This window comes from Thermobia domestica, chromosome 9 (assembly GCF_964235325.1).
Source record: "Thermobia domestica chromosome 9, izTheDome1.hap1.1, whole genome shotgun sequence".
NCBI classification, from domain to species: Eukaryota; Metazoa; Arthropoda; class Insecta; order Zygentoma; family Lepismatidae; genus Thermobia; species Thermobia domestica.
Genome location: NC_137462.1, coordinates 268,578,508 through 268,602,492, shown reverse-complemented (window position 1 = coordinate 268,602,492; position 23,985 = coordinate 268,578,508). Strand labels below are relative to the sequence as shown.

At 35.9% G+C, this 23,985-nt stretch overlaps 1 protein-coding gene across 2 annotated transcripts in view; it reads right to left on the bottom strand.

Annotated features, from left to right (window-relative positions):
* PolH (DNA polymerase eta) overlaps positions 1-23,557 on the bottom strand; it is an 81,101-nt gene extending 57,544 nt beyond the window's left edge. Inside the window, exons 1-5 of one of the 2 annotated variants that reach the window (XM_081726036.1) lie at positions 23,436-23,557; positions 12,049-12,858; positions 8,728-8,862; positions 5,070-5,278; positions 1,628-1,797 (exon numbers count right to left, since the gene is read on the bottom strand). In XM_081726036.1, coding sequence (XP_081582162.1) covers positions 1,628-1,797; positions 5,070-5,278; positions 8,728-8,862; positions 12,049-12,176 — 642 coding nt within the window. In that variant the 5' untranslated portion in view covers positions 12,177-12,858; positions 23,436-23,557. Of the gene's footprint in view, positions 1-1,627; positions 1,798-5,069; positions 5,279-8,727; positions 8,863-12,048; positions 12,859-23,397 lie in introns of both variants that reach the window. The other variant, XM_081726037.1, reaches the window with a different exon arrangement.
* Between the last annotated feature and the right edge of the window lie 428 nt (positions 23,558-23,985).

Here is a 23,985-nt window from a genome sequence, read left to right as displayed (position 1 = left end):
TGTTCATATTTCACAACTAAAATTTATTAATAACTGTATGGCTTTGCGTACATGACTCCTTATGAATAAATTCACAAGGGGTAGTTTATTCTTGAGGTGAGTTTCTTCTCAGACTACTTTCTGAATAATGACTCAGGTGATTTTCTTCATATTTCATAAATAAAAGTCATTATTATTCCTATAATGCTACGTAAATAATTTCAATAAGAATATCCACAAGGGGTAGTTTACGCTTGGGCTGAGTTTTCTGACAGCTTTGTGAAATACGACTTCTGCGATTGTCATTTTATATAAACAAATATTTTATTAATAACCCTAATGTATGACGTAAGTCACTTTTCTTATGGAAAAATCTACAAGGGTAGTTCACTTTTGGGAGTGAATTTTAGTTTTAAATAATTATCTCACCTAATCCCCACTGAATTAGTAAAATATTAGAAATAACACTAGTAAATGAACCCAAGGAAGCTTACAAGCAAGTTAAGTACGATTAAAAAAAGAATGCAGGAATGATTTACGGATATTAAATGTTACAAAAACGTAATATCAACTTATAATTTACTTGCGAAGAAATTTTGTAAATTAAAATTGAAAACTTGGCTTGATGAACCAGGGTGTCTACTAAAATTACAAAATGAAATTTCGTTACCTTTTCTTTCCGAAACCATAAAAATTTAGTAACATACTCAGGAGCGAATTTGGGTGCGAATTGGGCCGAATTTTCATGCATGCAATAGAAGCGTGCTTTACTTGCGATTTGGTAGCATCTCAAGCCGACCATTGACATTTTTGACGTTTAATAGAGCAAAATTTTCCAGTCTACATTTTTTTTATTGCACAGATAAAAAAATCGTGACCCAAAAGCCAAATTTCGTGACTTTTTCATGACTTTCATGAACGATTTCTGATTTCGTGACCAATAGACACCCTGTAAACTCATAGAAACAAATAAATAAATAGTTTTAAGTCTATAAACATACTATACATGAGAAAAAGTCTCATAAAATGCTTCGTGTGGAGTATTGTACTGTATGACGAAGAAACAAAGAACATAGACATTACGCAAAAGTGGTGACGGAAGACTGGAAACTTTCGAAATGTGGGTGTGGAGAAGAATTGAGAGAATTAGCTGGGCCAAGCGGAAAAAGAACGAGAGGATGTTAGAAATGATGGGGAAGGAAAGAATAATTTCAGATATCTTTAAGAGAAGAAGAGAAACTGGTTAGAACATTGGCTAAGAAGAAACAATATCCTGAGGGACATGCTAGAGGGTATAGTGGCAGGAAGGAGAGGGAGGGGACGAAGGAGGCTACAATTAATGGATGATATCAACCAGAAAAATCGTACGTGAATACGAAGAGGTTAACTGAAGACCGTGGACCATGGAATCTTCTCATTTGTAGCAAGTTACCTGCCAATAATGTTGAGTTGAGTTGATTTTAGTTTAGCGTCTTGTTCAGCAGCGAGGCTATATGAGACGTGAAGCTATAGTTTAATGTGGAATCCGAACCACATGAGCTCCCACCGGGAATCGAACCCGGATCTCCCACGCCAAAAGCGCATACGCTAACCGCTTAGCCACGAAGGAGCTCGACCTTCTAATAATGGCACAATATGATAAACATACCTTATTATGGGCAATACCTGCTGAGCAACGAAAGCCAGTCTGCTTGTATACCTCCTGTCTCATTTCTTCCACAATAACGCCAGCCATAGCTAACTTCAAATCTTCGGAACTACTCATTTCATTATTATATATATCCCGTAGCCAATCCTGTACTTGCTTCTTTCTGGACTCTGAAAAATAATTAATTAATTAATTAAATACCACAATTTATATTGTACAAAATGATTTGATCTAAAAACCGAAAATAAAAATAATTTCGGAAACTAACAGCAGAAAAACCCTCTGCGGGGATGTCAGAAAACACTTATGAATTTTAGGAACATGAATGACCTCAACATTTACAGAAAAGATATAACGAATCGAAATGAAATCTTTCTGTCTAACCTTCCACGGTTATGCTTGCTTGGCTAAAGGAGACACTGATGATGAGAAAGGAATGAAGAAAGTGGGAGGAAACGAGAAACCCCACGCACATGGTGTTTGTGCATCACCAAGTTCAGTTGGCAAGAATCGAACCAGGAACCCCACGCACCACAGGTGAACGCTTTATCACTGAACCACCAGGATATAACAAATCGAGATGTCCTAAAATATTATGTAATTAAAATCAGAAATAAGTAAACAGACTACTCAAAGTGGAAGAAATCAACATAGTTCTGTAAAGTTAAATGTGCAGTTCTATTGTTAAAATGATATTTTCCAATTAACTACAATACAATAACTATTTGGAGCAGGAGACCTGGATTCGATTCCTGGTGACAAGACATGTGGTTCAGATCCCACGTTAAGTTCTAGGTCCACATCTCCTATAGCCTTGCTGCTCAAATGGACACTAAACTCGAATCAACCAACAATTAGCTATTGTCTGAATTATACTACAAATATGAAAAAAAATGCCACCTCCTTCGAAAATAATGCATTGCAGCTGTAGTAGCATAAATCTATTACATTAATACGTGCTATTATTAAAAAGTGTATCGGAAAGTAGTTGAATAAAATTTCTTGTTTAGCATCCCATGATTATGCTCGTTAGGCTAAAGGAAACGGATGAAGAATGAAAATGAAAAATGGTGGGATAATTGGTAGAATGGAAATGTGTGAGAAAACGGGAGAAACCGAAAAAAAACTCAGACATGATGGCTTCTACCACAAACTGACTCGACGTGGGATGGAAATGAGGTGAAATATTTCAGTTTAACGTCCCACAATTATGTCCTTTTATCATAAGTGAATTATGATGGAAGAATGAGTGTAATGAGAAAGTGGGAGGAAACGGAAGTACCCCAAGAAAACCCATGAACTCGATGCTGTCCAACACAAACTTACCTGTCCGGGGATCGAACCAGACCCCAGGCACCAGAGGTTAAGAGCTCTACCACTGAGCCACCATGCCTCCCTTTGACGTGAGATAGGACTGTAATCTCTAGCATTATAGGTGAGCGTATCAAAAAGAAGTTATCAGCATTTGTAGTAGTGTTGCGTATGCGCCCAATTGAAAAATCGAAAGAGTGCACTGACGTGGGACTTTTGTACTTGTCACAACTGTAGTTGAGTTGAGTGTGAGTTTAACGTCCCGTTCAGCAGCGCGGCTATAATGAGAAGTGGACCTACTGATTAACGTGGACTCCAAACAACATGAACTCCCGCCGGGAATCGAACCCGGGTCTCCCACGCCAAAGGCGCGTACGCTAACCGCTTAGCCACGGAGGAGCTCCTTGTCACAACTGTAGTTGTTTAGTATTTGCTGATGTGTGTAGTGGCAAATGCAATACAGTATGTCGTAACTTACAAGTGAAATGGTACGTTAAATTGTGCGCACACTTGTCTTGCGACGAGAAAAGAATAACAACATACCATGAAGTAGCAAAACGATTTGGATTTCATCATGAACGTGTGAAATCTAAATCAAAAAAGTTAATAGAACATTATAGTTTTGAAGATTTACTACGTCAGGCCAAGAAAAGATTATGCCAAAACTGGACCAAAAAATGATGAAGTTAGCTCATGCTTGAATCAGAATGGTGCAACAAATCAAAACCAGAAATATTTTGAATCCTACAAAAAAGCAAGTAGCCATTAAATAATCGTCTGACCAGAAATGGGATAACAAAGTCTAGAGCTTGTAAATTTATGGCTTTAATTTTGTAAACCGAACTTGCATTAGCTTTAAACAGAATATCTGAAGGTCACAACAAAGTGTTTCCCGAACGGAAAACGAAACGTAAGCCGAATTCTATAACAAAACAGAAAAGGGTTGTATCTGTTTCTTGGTTGACTTTTTCCCCCCGTCTACCAGTTTGAGTTTAGGCAGCCGGTAAAATACACAGCAAGTGTGACTTTCAGACACTATAAGGTGGTTAGACAATCAACATGACAATCCTGGTATGCTAGGTTGCATAACGTGTACTTGCTGAACACCAATGAAGTGCTCGTTTGAAAATCAATAAAGATAGCCAACCTTGAACTAAACAAAGAATTCATAAGTAATGAATTTTGTAAAAAGCATATATATTTAGAGACTCCATTAAGGAAAAGAAAGGTAGCACTTTTAGCATCTCTGCCAATAACGGAGCTTTTATTTTGCTGGAAGAAATTGTAATTTATTTGTGTAGTGTATTTGCACTGTTAACTACCAGATTATTGTTTGTCTTTTTCAAACAGTGGCACATATACCCTATACGCAGGTAATACTTGCTACTCTTGATTCCAGAACCACTCTTTGTTCTAATCCTCGGTAGCTGCAAGTACGAAAATATAAGGTTAGCGAATAGTGATATTATTTAGTTAAGAAATATGTCTCAAACGGTTTCTATATTTCATTGTTCTACATAGCTTTCACAGTGATCTGTCGAGGAAGACAGGTATCACTGTCGAAATTTACAAGACAATTGAGGAGTTCGATGCAGTAAGGGTATAAGTTTGAAATATGCATTTGGAGAAAAACGATGTTGAAAATTTAAGTAGTGTGTTTTTCTTACATAAAACAATGTAATATGCAGCATTTTATTCCGATATTGAGTTGAAATTTTGACAGGAGGCCAAACAAGTATAGTAAAAGCTACTTATGCGTTTGATGCAAAAGAGGCGTAACCTCGCTTATGCCCTTATTACATCAAACTTCTCAATTTTAACACTACCCATTCAATGATAAGTTTTTATCAAGTTATTCAAATTAAATGAAATGAAATAAAATCCTTGCGTTTTAACGCCCAATGATTATGTCCTCTTAAGCTAAGGGAGACAATGATTCAAGTAAGAATTGGTGGAGTGAGAAAGTGGGAGGAAACAGGAGTACCCCAAGAAAACCCATGGACACGATATTGTCCACCACAAACTCACTTGGCCGGGGAACGAAAGAGGGACCCTATGTACCACGATGGGGGAGGGGGTGGGGAAGCACGAACTCACTGAAACTTTGTCACAATACCATTACTCTACATACCTGTTGTTGTATTTCCACTTGGGTCCTCATATCCAATTACATATGTGTTAGGCAGTGCATCAGATGTCAGCTGATTATTTTTCATTGATTGTAAACGAGACTCTACAGCCTCTGTCAAATCGAGGTAGGCTTCGTCAACACTCGCTCGTTGTACGCAGTTACTGAACTGACAAAACACTTCTGCAACTTCGTTACCTGCATTACGATACCTATATAGGAAAAGAAAATAATTAATTTCCAAGTTGACTGTAACTTAATTTTTTAAAATTAATTAATTCATTCATATAAAGAGTTAGTAGAAATGATTGTTTGGGTTTCCAACACTTGTCATGTCAGAGCTCTCTCAGATTTTCCCTGACATCAAAACTATATTCTTAAAGAAATTAAATGTTGACTAAAACCAGGGAATTTGTGTTATTATTCAGTTCAAAATCTTTTGTCGTCGCGAACTCTGTCAAGGAATCTGAAGCTTAAAATATATAAAACGATAATCATGTCTGTTGTACTGTATGGCTGCAAAACATGTAGCTTACTCTGAGAGAATAACGTGGACTGAAAGTATTCGAGAATAAAATCCCGAGACGAATATTCGGATCCAAGAGATACGGGAATGGGGAATGGCGGAAACTTCATAAAGAGGAACTGAATCATTTATACCGTTTACCAAACATTGTTAGTGTCATCAAGTCTAGGAAGCTCAGATGGACAGGTTATGTGGCCAGAATGGAAGAAAGTAGGAACACGTTCAAAGTTTTAACTGGAAATCCAATCAGAAAACGATCATTAGGAAGACCTACGCGCAGATGGGAGGATAATATTAAGATGGATCTTGCAGAAATAGGAATACAAAGTAGAAACTGGATTCAGTTGGCTAACGACAAAAGTCAATGGAGAGCTTTTGTGAACGCGGCATTGAATCTCCGAGTTTCACAGGCCATAGAGTTAGTTAGTTAATTCCCCTGACACTCCCTGATTGTCCTGACAAAGATTTACCTATTTCCCCAACAAAAATTTATTAAATTTTTCCAGTTTTTCGTAACGCTATTAGTTTAGTTACACACTTAAATTAAAGACAGGGCATTAACTTCCTATAAAATGAGTCAACCTTGGAAACATGCATGACTATATATATATATATATATACAGGATGAACGGTAACTACGTAGACAAACTTGGAGGGGTGATAGTACATCCAAAAAGAAGCAAAAACGCCCTAGTAAACACGGGGAAATTCCGCCCCGTTTAGGAGTGACACCGTGGGAGCATAAACTTCAGAGGCCAATAGTTCAAAAACAATACACTGTAGACAGTGCGGTTACAAACATCACTTAGGAAGTCATACCCTATTGAAAAATGCATGTTTGAAAACGCCGCTATGCGTGCGCACGGGATTCCCAGACATACTGTGAGGGAAAGAAGTGTCACAAGTTGTTAATCCGTGCGCACGCATAGCTACGTTTTCAAACATATATTTTTCAACAGAGTATGTATGACTTCCTAAGTGAGGTTTTTAACCGCGCTCCCTACGATGTATTGTTTTTGAACTATTGGCCTCTGAAGTTCATAATCCCATGCTTTCGACACGCTGTTTCTCCACGGGACGGAATTTTCCCATGTTCACTAGGACTTTTTTGCTTTTTTTTTTTATGTACTATTACCCCCTCCAAGTTTGTCCACGTAGTTACCGTTCACTCTGGGCTTTCGGCATCTAAGGCCATTTTAGCCCTTCACGTTTTGAGGGATGACGTCCCTCGGCGAGCACACTATCCGGGGAAAAGGAAGGAAAGGCCTGAGACCTATAAATTAGGTACCACCCCGACATTTGTCTGGTGTAAATGAGGAAAGCCCAGGAAAATCTCATTCAGGGTGGCTGGTCTGAAAAAGCGTTTTTACAATTTTTCGACCATCGAACCAGGGACCGCTCGCACCGAAGGCGAGAGCGTTAGCGACTACGCTACGCGGGGCCACTTATATGTATATATACACGATAAAATCAGTTTATGTGATAAAATTATACGTCAACATACACACGGTATTAAATATTATCAGCTGTTGACTCCAAAGCTGATCCGACTCCATCCAAAGACTGTCATTAGATCCTCATAAAATTGAATGGAACCTGCAAGAATCTGTTGTAAGGATTCACACATCCTCACGTACCGGAAGCCACATGTTTTCACTACAAATATGTAATTTTACAATTATAAACAAACAGTGGCAGACAACAGAAGGAAAATGTACTTTTCAGGAAGAAATGAAAAGGACACGGAAAGCTACGAAGAAATCCGATTACCCCTACACAAGTCCTCCCTCCAAAAAGATGACTATCAGTGCTGGGAGCACGAAGTTATCAGTGCCAGTGCTGATCGCTCCCCCTTACAATACTTACTCCCGAGGCCACCATGGGCTACGGAGATCTATCCTAATACCTACTCCTGAGGTCGCCATGGGCTATGGAGTATAAACCTCTGATAATCGCTCCCGAGACCGCTATGGATTACAGAGTGTAAAATCTATCCCGTCTGGGGCTGCTATGGGTTAAGACAAAAACCTACAAAGAGAGCATCGTATGCTAAAAGGCACTATTTTTATCTTATACTAAGAACATTTATTTAAGAGGATTTAAAAGATTTAGAGAAAACTTTGTACAAAAAATTTATATAAGACATTTTTATAATAAAAGGGTTAACCGTGTATATTATTGACTCTACCTTTGGAATACCGCATTATACTGTTTGAAATTTAATAAAATAATAAATAAATAAATAAATAAAAATAAATAAAAATAAAAATAAAAGTCGGTACACTTGTATTGAAGTTATGCGTAAGCACGTACAAAATAAAGTCAATTAATTATGATATTGACACTATCAACCATTGAGACGCTTCAAGATCTAGCTTTGATGACGATCAACAGATTCTAATGAGATGTATATGGAACCACCGTAAAAACAGTTTTTTTCAAACAAATAGAAAATCAATCACATTAGTGCACCTATTTCGAAATTATGTGCGATCATACACACAATTATGGTATAAACACTGTCAGCTATTGGGAAGTTTGATGGTCTAGCTCTGAAGACTATCGTTAGATCCTATGAAATTTATGTGGAACCACCGGAAAAGAACACTCTTTACAAAAAAATTAAAAAAAAAAAAAAAAAAAAATACATATAATAATAAAATCGGCGCACCTATGCTGAAGATTTGTGCTTGAACATACACACAACATATATAGAAACTTTCTAATCGGTTAAAAAGACGTATGTAGTTTATATCTCAAGTTCAGAAGGTCAGAGACGACACAATGTTTATCACACCTAATACTGGCTTGACACATCAGAGGGAACCAGATCGTTAACAAAGTAGATTTTATAACTTGGATAACTCTAATGAAAGAAAATTTATTAGCTACTTTCCGGAGCTTATATATCAAGTCTACCGCACATATGAGAATGATATTCATTTTCCGGTGAATTTGTTTTGAATCTTCTTAACAATTTCTAAAGTTTGCATTTTTCCAGTTAATCAATGTTTATATGCTATAATTGCCGTTGAAACAGCCACCGTTAAAAGTGGACGCATTAGCAAAGTTTTTTAAATTGTAAATTTATAATAGAAAACGAAAAAATAAATTAGCTAAAAAAAATTTACTTACTTTGTAAGGTCTGCTTTCCCGCGAACTTCAGATACTCTCACCAAAATTATATCAGGACACATCTTTTTAGCTTCATTACCTCTCATGTGGCGTGTGACACCAAATGCACGAGCTTCATAATTCACTGCTATAATTCTGAAAGCACGAAAAAAAAAATGTGTATGGAATCACTGAAACAAACACTGTACTTCCTGACAAAATCGTTATATACTTTTGATCTAACAATAAATGTAACATACGCCACATTAAAACGAAAATTATGCGAAGCTTTACAAGCTGCATATTATCACGGCACCTTTAGCTACTGGTAACTCACTACTATTTACATTAATTTTATTATATTTACTCTTTAAGTTGTTATTCTTTCCCATACTTAGAAGCGTTATGAAAAATGTTACGCACACACCGACTGACTAGACACTATTGCACTACCGCACAAGGATGGTGCAAGACCCATTGGAAAGATGTGGCCGCAGAGGGCGCCGGCGCACGCCACTTGTATCGTTATACTTGAAAAGAAAAGTAAAAATGAGTTTTATTAAATACTTTATTTTTACAGCCTTTTTTTTTTAAATACTGTATACTAGCTGAACCTGCGCTCTCTACACAGCGCATCATTCACATATTAGCATGAATCTCCTTGTCATTCCTCACATCTGTACATGTCCCTTTTCAGACACAAGTGAAAGATGTTCTGATAAAAATCGGCAAGAGGTACAATAAAGGGGAGATTTTTTCGATTATTTTTTCAATATCTCATGCCGTTTGCAAGATTTAAGCTTACTTCCGGTTGGAGCTTTTAATTCATGTATGATCAGGGTTTTCTTTCTTCTTGCACGCAGTATGTAATAAGCAAATACATTACACACATAATTAATTATGTCAGTGATATATGGTACTCATTGGGCAAAACACTCCAAACAATAAAGATACATCTTAAACTAAAGAAATGGTTGTCCTTCGTTTCTCATTAACATTTGGCCATGAAACAAACGCCTGAGATATACAACCCCTGTATACAAATGTGTGATGTTGGAATGTATAACTCGTAGGATAGATGCTTATTTAAAATGTCAACACTTCTAGTGTACCCTAAAAAATGTAATAAAGAAATAACGACTTTTTTTTAAAATAATCAATTAGAACTGAACAACCTACACAAAATTGGCAATCGATCAGTGAAAACGGCATCTTTCTAGAGCCTATGGTTCCCGAGAACTCACTGTCGAAAGGATGACCACAAACATATAAACTTTTCTAGCATTTTAACATATAGATAATTTAGTCCTACAATATATTTATTGATCATTATTCCTCCAATAACCTCAGTACAATGACAATACACAATACAGAATTCCTGTTTCAGTATGTTAAGTATGAGTTTTCAGCACTGAGCTGGATATTGTACAGTAAGTTTTATATTTTCCACTTGTTTAAATTCAATTATTTATATTTGAATAAACATAGTAGCTTTTATTTATTTTTTACAAGTACTATATCATAAATGTAAAATAGTAGGATGTACTAGAGTAAAGTACCGAATACAGCCTGTGAACAGAAGACAATGCATTTTCCATGGCTAGTAGGAATAGCGACACGTCTATGCGCAGAGAAGTTTTGGTCCTACTCTTTACGGGGAAAAAAGGGGGTGCCAAGTTAAAGACTCACATTTGCCAGAATTTTCTCCCGGATCTACCCTGCAATCGCAGTTTAGAAAGCATTAGCAAACAGGAGATCTGGCATGCCATCCCTTGGAGTCACACTCTCAGCGTCCATACAATGGGATGATTATACTGTCACTATTCTTTTAATTCTGACGTTTGGGTAGGCAAAATAACGTACAATGTTTATGCTAGAATATATTGTAATAGAAGCTTCATGTGTAATAACTTCATAGTTACTACTGTTATGTGAAATTTGATTACACCATTGCGTTTCTCTTAAAAATCTAGGCCTGTTTCATATATATCACATGACCCCTTTGAACTTTCTGTGAGAGATTCAAAATTGTGGACACCAAGATGGTAATCGTTCACCTGACATGCACTATAAAAGTTCCCACTCGGGCTAACGTGTTCCTACAATTACCAATTTCGGCTATCCACACTCACTTTCATTTTACGAAGGGTAGTAAGGGAATTATCCTATATAAAACTAATAAGGATTTGTGATTTTATACATGACAATAAAGAAGTCGTGAATTCTTAGAGTTATAGCCTGCAGGCAATCAAATGTAACTCCACAAATAGCGTTACGCCCAATTTGATATTTTGGTAGTTAGGGGGTTTTAAAAATCGCCCAATCCGCTACTTGCAGCCCAACTTAGCAACACTGTGTAAGAGTAAAGAGTATACCTGTGTATAGTCGTTAACAAAGTGCTGTACGATACACAAAAACAGAGTAAAAGAGGAAATTTTGTAATTTTACTTTCACTTGTACCTTATTTTCTGTAAATAAATACGTATGCATGTTTCAACCTGTCGAATCCGCTGTTATGCGACGATGACACCATATATATCATTCTTGAACAAAATCAAATATCTCCAGCTTAGAACTACTTTAGTTGCTTCAGTTTCTGCTTGTAAGACACAAAAGCGAATTTCGATTTTTTTTTTTTTTTTTAATGCAGAATGTGAACTAATGTTTAAGTCTTAGAAAAAGTAATTAATAATTACGAACTTCAAATATCGATATTTCATTTCATTTGCAATGAAAAATCCACTTCAATGAAATGCATATAAAGGGCCTATTCGGTTGCAATAAAGTGAACAGGCTTTGGGAGAGATGGCTAAAATTCAGTTGAAATGTAGAAGAGAATATGTAGATTCTATATTCCAAAAGCAAATTGTCCTAAAATGGACGGAACATAGTAAATAATCAGGAAACATGAATATTAAAGTCTTTGGGAAAAACAACGAAAAAAAATGAAGTCGTCCACATATCTCAAAAACTATAATAAGGATATGACTAATTGAAACCTTATTGCAAGGACATAAATAAGAGCTTAAAAACCATGTATAACACGTAAGGCAAATGTGAATAGAACATTGTCAAAAGTTAAGTTGTTTGAGTAAAATCAATAATAATGATAAAGTACATGCATCTTCTGCGAATCACCCACGGCTCTCCACGCGGAGGTTACGTGCTTGAAATATTTCACATCTGGATTTGGAATCTTTAAGACTCGATTTAGCAGGTAACGTGATACAGTCTGGTCCTTATAGCAAATCGGATAGGCCCTTACAAAACATACAGTTGAATAAAATTCCGTCAATAATCCGAAATCTCAATTTCAAGATGGCATAATTCTGTGTAACTTACCCTCCTCCTTTCCAAGCATTGTATTGACAGACCGCCAGTGGTTTTCCCTTTAATGCAGGGTTCAATCTTGTCTCCACCTGACAATAAAAACAATCCATGTCCACCAGAACCACAACACGTGATGCCATGGTTGCTTTGACTATGTGATGGCTCTATCTTCCTCCTTTTTTTTGGTATATTATGTAATGTATCTTTAACGTACATGCAATCGTAATGGCTGGAAGAATGACACCAAAGTTCACTAGTGGCAAACAATTGTTCACTTTTTAGTGGAATATTGGACCCACATGTTTCTTTTCATATCTATCTTCTTGATCTCTCGATCAGAACATCACACAGCTGAAGACCAAACAAAAATAATATTCTGAGATACGGTAATTCTTGCTCCAAGTAATTAGATACAAAAATATTGGTATTACCGCTATTATCACTCAGTATAGATCAATGTTGTTATTTGAAACACTGAAAAAGCAACACCTTCAAAGTGTTTCATTGCTAATATTTTCTGATCTCAAAGACAATTCTTCTGCTTTAACAACACACCAAAGACGTGCATATTTCTTATTCGAGCTCAACAACCGTTTACAACTATTACTTCGAGTTCTTTTGACTGGAAATGTACAGTTTCTTTCAGCAACTTCACTTTTCCTCTGATAGACTTTATTGATTTAAGAATTAAACGTTTATTAGATTCTTGTCTTTTAGAGGATGTTTTATTGATTCTACTTTCTGTCGTTATTCTACGTGGATACTGTATTTTAGATAATGATTTTAGTTGCGTTCCAGGTTCCATCAGGGAGAGTATATTCACTGGAAAAGAAAGGAAACAGTAAGTTCAAAGTTCTGAAACCCGAATCTTCATTTATTCTTTAAAATATATCAAAATATCACAAGGCTTGTGTATAGCCCGCTCCCGCAGTTCTTTGTCACCGGAACTGGAAGAGTCACTACTACTGCTACTGCTACTACTACTAACTACTACTATTATTATTATTATTATTATTATTACTACTACTACTACTACTACTTATATTGAGAACAGAACCCAACCAACCCCTGCGGGGCTTCTAACCCGTTCCTACTACTACTACTACTACTACTATTGCTACTACCACTACTACTACTACTACTACTACTGCTGCTACTACTACTACTACCGCTACTACTACTACTACTACTTATACTAAAGCTTCTTTGCTGCAAGATTTATATCTTAAATCTTTATAACATGCGATTCCGATTCATTATGAACTAGTATGAATCGTTAGAATCACTATGATTCCTTAGAAATCACTGGGGGGAGCGGGCTATACTCAATCCTATCACAAACATATATTTCCTCAATCATATAACCGGAACTTACGATTACACACCTTTTCGAGTTAAAAAAAAATAATAATAAATAAAAAAAAAAAAGCATGTAGAATTCATAAACAGAAAATCGGATCAACGAACTAGTTCCCAATATAAGCTAGCTATACTGCTGATGTTTCAAATACACAAAGGCAAAAGAAAGAAATAAACATCAAATGAAGACTGTTACATGACGCAGAACACAATCTAAACTCACCACCAAATATAGTTTGAGTTATTACAACTTAAGACGGAGTTGCTGTAGACAGAAAATCGCACGAGATGCACAGAACGTTGGTTGCAGTCGGTCTAGCAAAAAGACTTTTGGGTAGCTGGGATAATGATGAGAGGAGAATATATATAGGGATCTTAAGGAGATGAGTAACTGCTGTTCTGGAAGGACTGGATTAGCACAAATTAAGACTAGTTGCTTCAACGTATGTCGATAGGACATTGCATTGAAAAAAGTTATTAGAACATTCATATAAAAAGACTGACTTGCTTTTTTGTGTTAAATATGCTGGACAGTCTACAAGTACAACGAACCGTCAGAGTAATACTGAAGCGTATGAGTATAGGGTAATGTTATGAACATGCCTATGCATTTACGATGGATGGAAAAAGTTATTAACTATCTTGCTAAATGTACTCTATCCTCGAATGGGAGTTTGATGCATGAGACAACAGAAAATGCTCAAAGCCATACATTATATATTTCATATTGGTGTTTGTTTTCATGTTACAAATCAGTTTTTTTTTTTTTTTTTTTTTTTTTTTTTTTTTTTTTTTTTTTTGCTGTGCAATGAGTTTGATGAAATAACTTGTAAAGATCATCCTAATAGCTACTGAAAGAAGCTCAACGGCCATCGCCCTGATTTGAATTAGCACCATCCAGACCGTCTTCAATTTCTGACAATACCACGCAAAAACTCATAACGAAATTTCAAGTAACGGGACCAATTACGAACAAGAAAACAATATCAACAGCTATGTAAGTGGTAACTTTCGTAGACTCATACCGTAGTTCTGTTTTTGTTTCGGAAGTCACTCGCTCATTAATTAATGAGAATTCTACTTGTAAACAAACAGGAAGCAATACAAGTTGCAACTAATGCATCACCTTCGTAAGTATTACACTGACCGGAAAATTCAATTTGTATAAAAACTTAACAATTTACAAAGTAGATTGACGAACTGACTCTAACCTCCGGTATACGCTACTCAATCATGGCGATATTTTGTGTGAATGTGGAAACGATATTTCCATCGCTTTTGAACTGAAGATTGAATTCATGTTAAAATGAGTAATGAAGCGAAGGAATATATATTACCAAATTAAATAAGTACTAACTTTTTCGTATTCCTCAGGAAATAGCATCTAATATTTCGGATTCTTTATCGACTATCTATTATCAAGGACCGTACAGGTTTAAAATATATTCAGCACCAGAACATCAGGATTTCCATACGCTTAAAGCTTAGGAATTTTTCAATTTTATTTAAGAGAAAAAAAAAGTGCTGAATATGTTTTAAGCCTCCATGGTCCTTGATAATAGATACTCGATAAAGTATCAAACATTCTTCTTTCTCTTCGTCTTTCTCCACATATGTGGGGTCCATGTTTCTAATGAGTCTTCTCCATAAAAGTTTTGTTCCGGAACTCTACCCCTCTTAGACCTTTCTCCCTGAAGTCATTCATTCTTAACCATACCCATTCATTTCCTCTTTGGTTTGCTTCTTCCTTTCTTCCCATCCACTTACATTGTCATCGCTCTTGTGACCACAGAGTAGTTTGTTCTTGTTATTAGATGGCTATCCTACTGAAGTCTTTTTTTAGTGGATCCTCTTAGATACCTTTATAATACTGGTTGTTCTCCTTACTCCCTCGTTCCTCACCACCCTTCTCTTCTTGTTGTTCCATACATCCAGCGCAGCATTCTCATTTAGGTAACATTCAATCTTTGCTTTCATTCAATCCTGTGCTTTCTTTATTGGCCGTGTTTCTGCTCCGTATATCATTGCTGGCCTAGCTACTGTTTTGTAAATTATCCCTCCATAGTTTATCGTGGTTCTGCCGTCACAAAGAGCGCTACATACTTTCTTCAAATTTCGCCATACCTCTCATATATTGTACAGAGTGTTTCAAAATGAATAACGGGGTTTTAAAGCTTTGTACTACTTATTACAATTAATTTACAATTATCAAATAAAAGAGTAACTCAAACAGTTCTGTATGCCCGCATGAGCATGTACTCTTTCGTCTGTCTGCCGTTAGAAAATGTTAAAAGGAAAGACGGCGACTAGTGAGCAGAAAGCGTTTTGTGTTTTACATTTTGCAAAGGCTGAATCTGTACTTACAGTGCGACGTGTTTTCCGCATTATAATTTCAGTTGCAGTCCCCCAAGTGATAACAACATCCGAAGATGGTATCACCAGTTTGAAAACACCAGCTGTCTGTGCAAAGGGAAGAGTACGGGCCGACAAAGAATCTTTGACGCGTAGCCTCAAGAAGTCAATTCGGAAGGCCAGTCGTTGGTTAACAATTCCAGTGACGTCTGTATGGAGAATTTTAAGGAAATTGAGGAATTGAAGTAGTTGTTGCAACAGTTACTCTAAACACACTGATCAAGGTTTCGGAAGAACTCGCCTATCGACTTGATGTGTGGCGTGTGACGAATGGTGCTCAAACTGGACACTTGTTGCAAAAACTGTTTCAGTTGCTCTTTCATTTGATAAATTATTTATAGTTGTTCGTTAAATGTAGTAAGTACTACAAAGCCCTAAAACTACGATATTCATGTTGAAATACCTTAATTATTATTTCTACGTCAAATCTCCATTCTGGGCAACACATGATCCTAAATATTTAAAAATTTTCACTTCATTCAATCCTTTTTTTTTAAAGCCTTATTTCTCCATTGAATTCGAGATGTGCTGTTTCCTTTGTACAAGTTTTTAGGTCTCTATTTTCCAAAAACTTTCTCCAACTCTCTACCTTCCTTTCAATTTCTTCTCTATTTGTATTACATAGTATAATATCGTCGCCAAACTTCAGTCCTCACATCTTGAGTTATAATATCCATGACAACGTTGAAGAGGTACGGACTTAAGAAGAATTCGGCGTGTTAATCCCAGACTACTTCGTACTTGGATCGTAACTCCTGTATACATATTTTTGGTGATCCTTACATATTTCTTTTTTTCTAAGACATCTACATACTTCCTGACGTCGTACCCTACCGTAGGCCTTCTCCAAATCAATAAACGTTTTTTTATTTTTCATGATGTTTTTCCAGAAGTTTGTCCTAGTAGAAAAATTGCGTCCGTTGTACTTTCCTGGCATAATCACCCTTCTGCAATTTTCTCCCAAATCTTCATGTATTCGAAATATTGGATATTACTTTCTTAGAAATACAAAAAATTACTAACTTCTTTTATCTTTAGATACTTCCAACATAACGGTGCGCATCCAAATTTTGCATGGAATGTAAAATAATATCTGTATACCGCTTCCGTGTTGGTGGGCAGGTCGCAATGGTCTTACTGAACAATGGCCACCACATTTCCCTGACTTCATTTCGTGGTGTTATGCATAGTTCTTGATATACTATGCCAAAATTGGGAAAATTGCCTCGTTCTCTTATACTTGATGCTTTAGTACTTTGTTTTCTCATCAATTTGTTCGTGTTAAAATAACTTCAATAGAACGGTGATTTTGATGTTTATAACTATAATTGTTCAAACACTCGGAAGTTATTGTGATTCATAGTGTTCTTCTTTTGAGTAGTAATTCCTGTGTTGCTTCAATGGTCTAAAAAAAAAAATATCACTGACGATACCTGAATGCCCCTAAAGAGCATTGCACTAATCAATTTCTGCTATTTCTCCTCACTCTTTCAGAATGATTTGACCCCAGGTTAACACGTACTTCAATATAGTGAGTTTTGTTTTGGTTGATACTAAGCTAATGGTTTTACCATGTTTATATTCATTCTGTTATGCACTGAGATTGGTTGGTGATGTAATGTTGATGTATGATATAAGTGTGCTATTTCTGTGATAGCGCTCTGAAGTACTCGGTTATACATTTGTCACAAGTAATATTTATTTATTGAACACATTTCCCAGATACAGCATAACTTTGCCATTTTACACAGGGAAATGTTAACAAAAGAAAAAAAACACAACAACAACAACATAGAACAGTATCAAAAAAGAGTGTAAAAGTAACATTATTCCGTGAAAACTTCGTTTAATTGCTCTTTCAAACACCGGGTAGCTCGAAAATATGTTCACATCAGTTGTTACTTGGTTATAACAGTTTGGTATTCTGTAAAAAAGAGACCTCTGTATAATTGCCAACCTAGGACGGGCAAGATGGAATAGGTGGGTATTTTGGGTGATGCGGAAAGGGACACGTAAGGATAGTTCCTGAAGGAATATTTCCGATCTTAAGTCTCCATGCACTATTTTATGAAGATATTTCAGGTCAGAGATAATTCTACGTACTTCCGGGGTCTGGATATTCAGATGTCGCAAGAATTCCTTCTTAGATAATATTCGATGTGCAGGAACACGGAAATAGACTATAGCGATAAAGAAATTAAGAATAGAATCAAGTCTGGAGAGATGTGTAGGTGTTGCCATGGCCCATATGGGAGAGAAGTATTCGATCTTGGGAGCTATTAAAGTTTCATAAAAAGTTGCTAATGACGAAACAGTGCGTACTTCAGTGAATCGATAAAGAAGTCCCAATGTGCGCATTGAATTCTTAAGTATTGAGGAGATGTGGTCAGAGAAAGTTTTGAATCAAAGATGACACCAAGATCATTATGACTAGCAGAATGTGTGATAGGGGAATCATTGACATGGTATGTGGAGGGAACAGGAGACTTTTTCAAAGTAATAGTAATACTGTCACATTTCTTATTATTGAGTTTCAAGTGCCACATTTCACACCAGTCTATAAGGTAATTTATGTCTTCCTGTAGAGCAATTGTGCCATGGAGGCACGATATTTCTCTGTATAACTTACAATCGTCAGCAAAAAGCAGAAGGCACTAGGTTGAGCTGATAAGTGCGTGTAGAGATCATCCATAAACAGGACAAATAGCAGAGGCCCGAGTACACTTCCTTGAGGCACCCCTGAAATCACGGGTTGGGGGTTAGAAGTCGCCCCTGAAAAAACCAACTCTCTGTTTACGATCCTTCAAGTAGCTGGTGATTAAAGAGAGAAATTTACCATGTACATTAAATCTATTGGAGAGTTTATGAAGAAGATGAATGTGACTGATAGAATCAAAGGAGGTAACATCTAATTGAGTATTGTTATTCATGGTGGTCTTTCTTTTTTTAAACCTGTTGGACGAAAAAAAGCTTTCCGAATTTTGGAATATTGTAAATGATATTCTATGTAGGCTATGTGTTGTTTATTTTTAACGTGCGTAAGTGGAAATGAGCTACTTGAATACTGAAATAGCGATATTTTAATACTTTTGCAAGGATATCGCTAGAAATGAGCGTTCGGAAGGATTACGTCATTAGCATGTTACAACCTTGTGAACTGCACGACCTGAAATTAGCTCCTTGCTTTTCTTTGTGTGTGTGTGTGTGTGTTTTATTTTTCTGCTCTTAATCTTGGGGGGTTTTGATTTGAACTACAATTAACAAACCACTGTGTCAATATATTCATATTTGAACTTTTGATCCATATACGGGATATAGCAACTACAGAAGTTTGCCTGCAGTAGGTATTCGCGTATAGGAAGAAATTTGTTAATACGGCGGTTTGTTCTCAAGGTTGAAAGTAGCGCTATTATTCGTGTTTGCGCTAAGATATCAACTGGTACTAATGTTGAACTTCCTATCTTAATCCTGCCTTCTACTTTAGTATGGGGTTTGTGTAAATAGGTTCTATATGAACCAGGGTTGGCTGTTTAAACCAAAAAACGAAAAATGTTTGTAAAAGCGTAAGTGTTTGTAAAATCTTGATGAACACACATTTGTGGGGTATCACGTTTCACTCCCGTATATTATTCGTATTATATTCAGACCTAAATTCCCCATTCATTACTAAAAAAGATTATACTACAAAAGCAACTTTTTTTAAAGTTCATAAATGTTTGTTTTGCGATTTTTTTGTAGTTGTTATTATTGTTATGTAATTGCAATCAAAGAAAAATTCTAAATATTGTTTCGTTTCAATGTTTACTATTGATAAAATACTTCGAAATGCCGTACTTTGTGTGTGTGTGTGGGGGGGGGGGGGGTATACAGACACCACGAGAGGCATTTAGTGAAATGAGAAGTATTTTTGGTATCTATTTATGTATAAATGAGTCTGAGCCAAAGTGGACTCAAATAATTCGTATCTTTATTCACTTTTCTTACTGATATGCAAATTAAGTCGTTGTATTTCTTTAATTTGGACCAATAAAAGTCATTGTTAACTAACTTGAACTAAATTAGTTCTTCTGTACTCCGTAGTACTTTGAAATTGTCCATATGTAATTCAGTATAATGGTTTCACTTGTGCAACTGTTTATCTTTTTGTCCTTCTGAAATGACTCTTGAGAGCTATATTAAGAAGCATGTAAAGATCAGTACAACGTATTTTTATCAGGATTCCTTCGTGAGTGAGTCGGCAGACGTATCGCATTTGTGGCCAATTAGTACTGGTTCCGAGTTCAAATGGAGGACAATTTCTCTCGGATGTAACTCGAGAAGCGGTTTTTATTCCGCTTTAAGCTTATGTGACCCCTTCCAGCATAACCTGGTTGTTGCATAATAACATCAAGATGAAACAGACTTATTTCTGTCCATATATGATATGAATATGTAGAGCAAATTATTTAAACCAAACAAACCTGGTTTAAACCAAAAAAACCGTTTTTTTTGTTCTTTCAATAAAAACCATGGTTTTTATTAAAAAAAACAAAAAGCCCGGTTTTTTAATTTAAACATGTATTTCTGTTTGTTTGTTTAAACCAGGTTCTTTTGTTTAAATAATTTGCTATACGTATTTATATCACATATGGACAGAAATAAGTTTGTTTCGGCTTGGGTGTTATTATGCAAAAACCGGGGTATGCTGAAAGTGTTCACATGAGCTTAAAACGGAATCCAAACCGCTTCTCGGCTTACATCCGAGATAAATTGTCCTACATTTGAACTCGAAACCGGGATTCACTGGCCCAAAATGTGAAACGTCTGCCGATTCACTCACGAAGGACTCGTGAAAAAAATACCTTGTACTAATCTTTACATACTTGTTACTATAATTGTCAAGAGTAATTTCAGAAGGACAAAAAGATAAACAATTGCACAAGTGAAACCATTATACAGAATTAAGTTACATATGGACAATTTCAAAATACTGCAGAGTATAGAAGAACTAATTTAGTCAAGTTAGTTCACAACGATTTTTATTAGTCCAAGTTAAACAAATACGACGTCTTAACTTACATATCAGTAAGAAAAGTGAATAAAGATACGAATTATTTGAGTTCACTTTGGCTCTGACCCATTTATACATAAATAGATAGCAAAGATACTTCTGATTTCAACAAATGCCTCTTGTGAGGTTTGTATGAACTCCCCTCCCCCCCCCCCCAAAAAAAAGGTATGGCATTTCGACGAATTTTATCAATAGTAAACGGTATTAAAACGAAACAATATTTAGAATTTCTTTGATTGCAATTGTAAAACAATAATAACAAACTATAAAAAAAAATCACAAAAGAAACATTCATAAACTTATATATATACATAAAAAAGTTGCTTTTGTAGTATAATCTCTTTGAGTAATGAATGGGAAATTTAGGTCTGAATATAATACGAATAATATACGGGAGTGAAAAGTGATAACCCACAAATGTGTGTTCATCACGATTTTACAAACACTTACACTTTTACGAACATTTTTCGTTTTTTGGTTTAAACCAGTTATATTTATTTATTTTTTTTTTTTAACAGCTGGTTTAAACCAGCCAACCCTGATAGGAATTACCCTTGGAGTTTCACTCTGAATTATCGGTGCAGGCGTAGTTTTGGCGCACCACATTTTGGAAAATTTACAGGTAAAATTGAATACTTTTCATGAAAGGACATGTTCATAAGGAATAAAATTCTGCAGGAGACAAAATTAAATAAAGTGATACACCTGTATTTTAGGTTTATAAGTGTAGGGTTACTAATGTAAAATCATTAAAACTGCTTTATGACGGATAAAATAAGTAAGTACATATGAAAAATGCCTCTATTAAATGCTGTTATCCACCAGCGACATATTTCTGCACAGTGTATCCACATTGTTGACGTACCTGCTTCCTTCGGACGCACCTTCGTACTAGCGCGCGGATTTACCAGCTTTGCCCTGCATAGGTTAGATAACATTTGTGCTTTTTAGTGGCCACCTAGCACAGGCTAGTGTGTGCTTTTGCACTAATTTTTTATGCCATATGTTCTAAAGCCGAAAAATCGTAGTAGAACTGTACTGTTTTTTAACAATTACTTCTGATGGTCCCTTGCATTTTATCAATGCCAAGTGAGATATTTTCATGTCGCCCAGTGGTAACCTTTTAGTGGAGATTAAGAAGAAAAATAGTGAAAGAATTATACTTTTCAACGATTCTTTCTAGTGGTGCACCAAAAGTAAACCTGCACTTACATTTTAATTAAAAAAAAAAAAAAGAAGCTTTTGAGTCTATTTTCTGACAGCACTATTGTTTTCCTCTATTCTCCTGTAAACTTTACAAAATCATGTGCAATAGTGGTTAACATACATCGTTTTGTCATCGTCTCGATGGCAGAACTTTCTTTTTTTTTTTGCGATGAGCTTTCGTTACTCGAAAATTTTCTGTAGGAATTCTGAAAAGAAAAAAAAAAAAACTGCAGAAGAAACATTTGTGATTGTAAAAATACACTTTGCACGATGTAAAAAACAGTTTAAACGTTATTTATGCGAGCCGTGCATTTAAAATATCTACACATATGAGGCATGCTTTTATATTTTTCTGTTGGCTATTTACTTTTCCTCTGGCAATTTTTCTGCACAGGCGCGGCAAAAGTTTCAGCGATCACATCGCAGATCGCGGCATGTTATGCTATAGGTGTTATCCTACCGTACTTTATATGTACATATTCCAAATTGAAATGAAATGAAATTTATAGCTTGACGTTCCACGATTATGCACCGAAGCTAACGTAGTAGTGGTGATGATGATGAAATATTATCTTTCAGTTTTATGTCACATGTTTATGCCATTTAGGCTAAAGACGACTTTAATGATGATGAGTGAATGAAATGGTGGAATGAACGAAGTGGGAGTAAACGCAACAACTTATAGAAAGTCGCGCTCACGGTGCTCTTATACCACACTGGAGATCGAACCATGGACTGCAAGCAGCAGTGGTCAGCAATCTTATCACAGAGTCACTGCGCCTCCATATTCCAAATCATTGTGGAACTGAACTCGTCTTGCGGCTAATATTCAAACCAATTGAGGTGGCATTTAGTATTTCCTCCAACTAATTTTATGGCTCCAGTACCGAGACCTTGTTTTGTCTTAGAAAACAACGAACTCTGCAGGGCTTCTAACCATTTTTGCTCGCTCAACTATATTTATGAATTAAATAACACTGGAGATCTTATAGTCTATGTGTGCAAGATTGGGGAAGATACTATGGTCCACGTCGCGTTAAGGGGTCCACTAACCTAATGTAACCTAACGTAACCTAACCTAATATAACGTTATATTATGTAATGGAGAAATTGAAAATTTCGTGTCAAAGATACTGGACTCCTTTAACGGAACAATGACCGATACTAAATATCAGCCACCAATTGTTGCATTTATTTTAAATGTACAATTACATAAATAATATTATTAAGAGTTAATAAAACCAGTAATGTATGCACCATATAACAGCCAAAACTAGCTTCGTATGAAATTCGTACTGCAATTTTCATCAAAACTATCGTACGTAATTACTTACTGGCACTAAAATGCTTATTCCAGTTAGTTTGTACTTACATTAAACTTCGTAAACCCCAAAATCCTAAACATGTTTGTATTTGTTTTTCGAACACAAAAATGAGACAAATGAATGTAGAGTTGCGCAATAGAGCGCACTTTGATTGTAATCAGTGTTACCAAAATGTGCCTACAGAAAGTACAGAATAAAGCCAGTCTCAGACGGGACTGAAGTAAGGCTGCGATTCACGAAGTAAAACTCACGACCTTAGTTAACGATCATGTCAGAAGTAACTTGCCCTTAGTTCAGGTTGAAATTTTCTGCTGTCTTTATTTGGATCCTGACTTGGAAGAAAAAGAAGCAGTTTCTATTTAATTCTGGGCGCATTTTCGCCGATCCCAAGAGGTTCATCCAAAACATGGCTGAAGTAGCATTTTTATTGGCCACGTACCGATGACGTCACCTACTACTATTACTACTACTAGTACTAGTGCTTTTGCTATGAATCTGTATAGTACAAGAGCAAACTTATTTTAATGAAGAAGTTTAATGGAAATTTTAAAAAATAATCGTTAAATCAATTTGGATCTGTACAGTACAAGGGCAAAC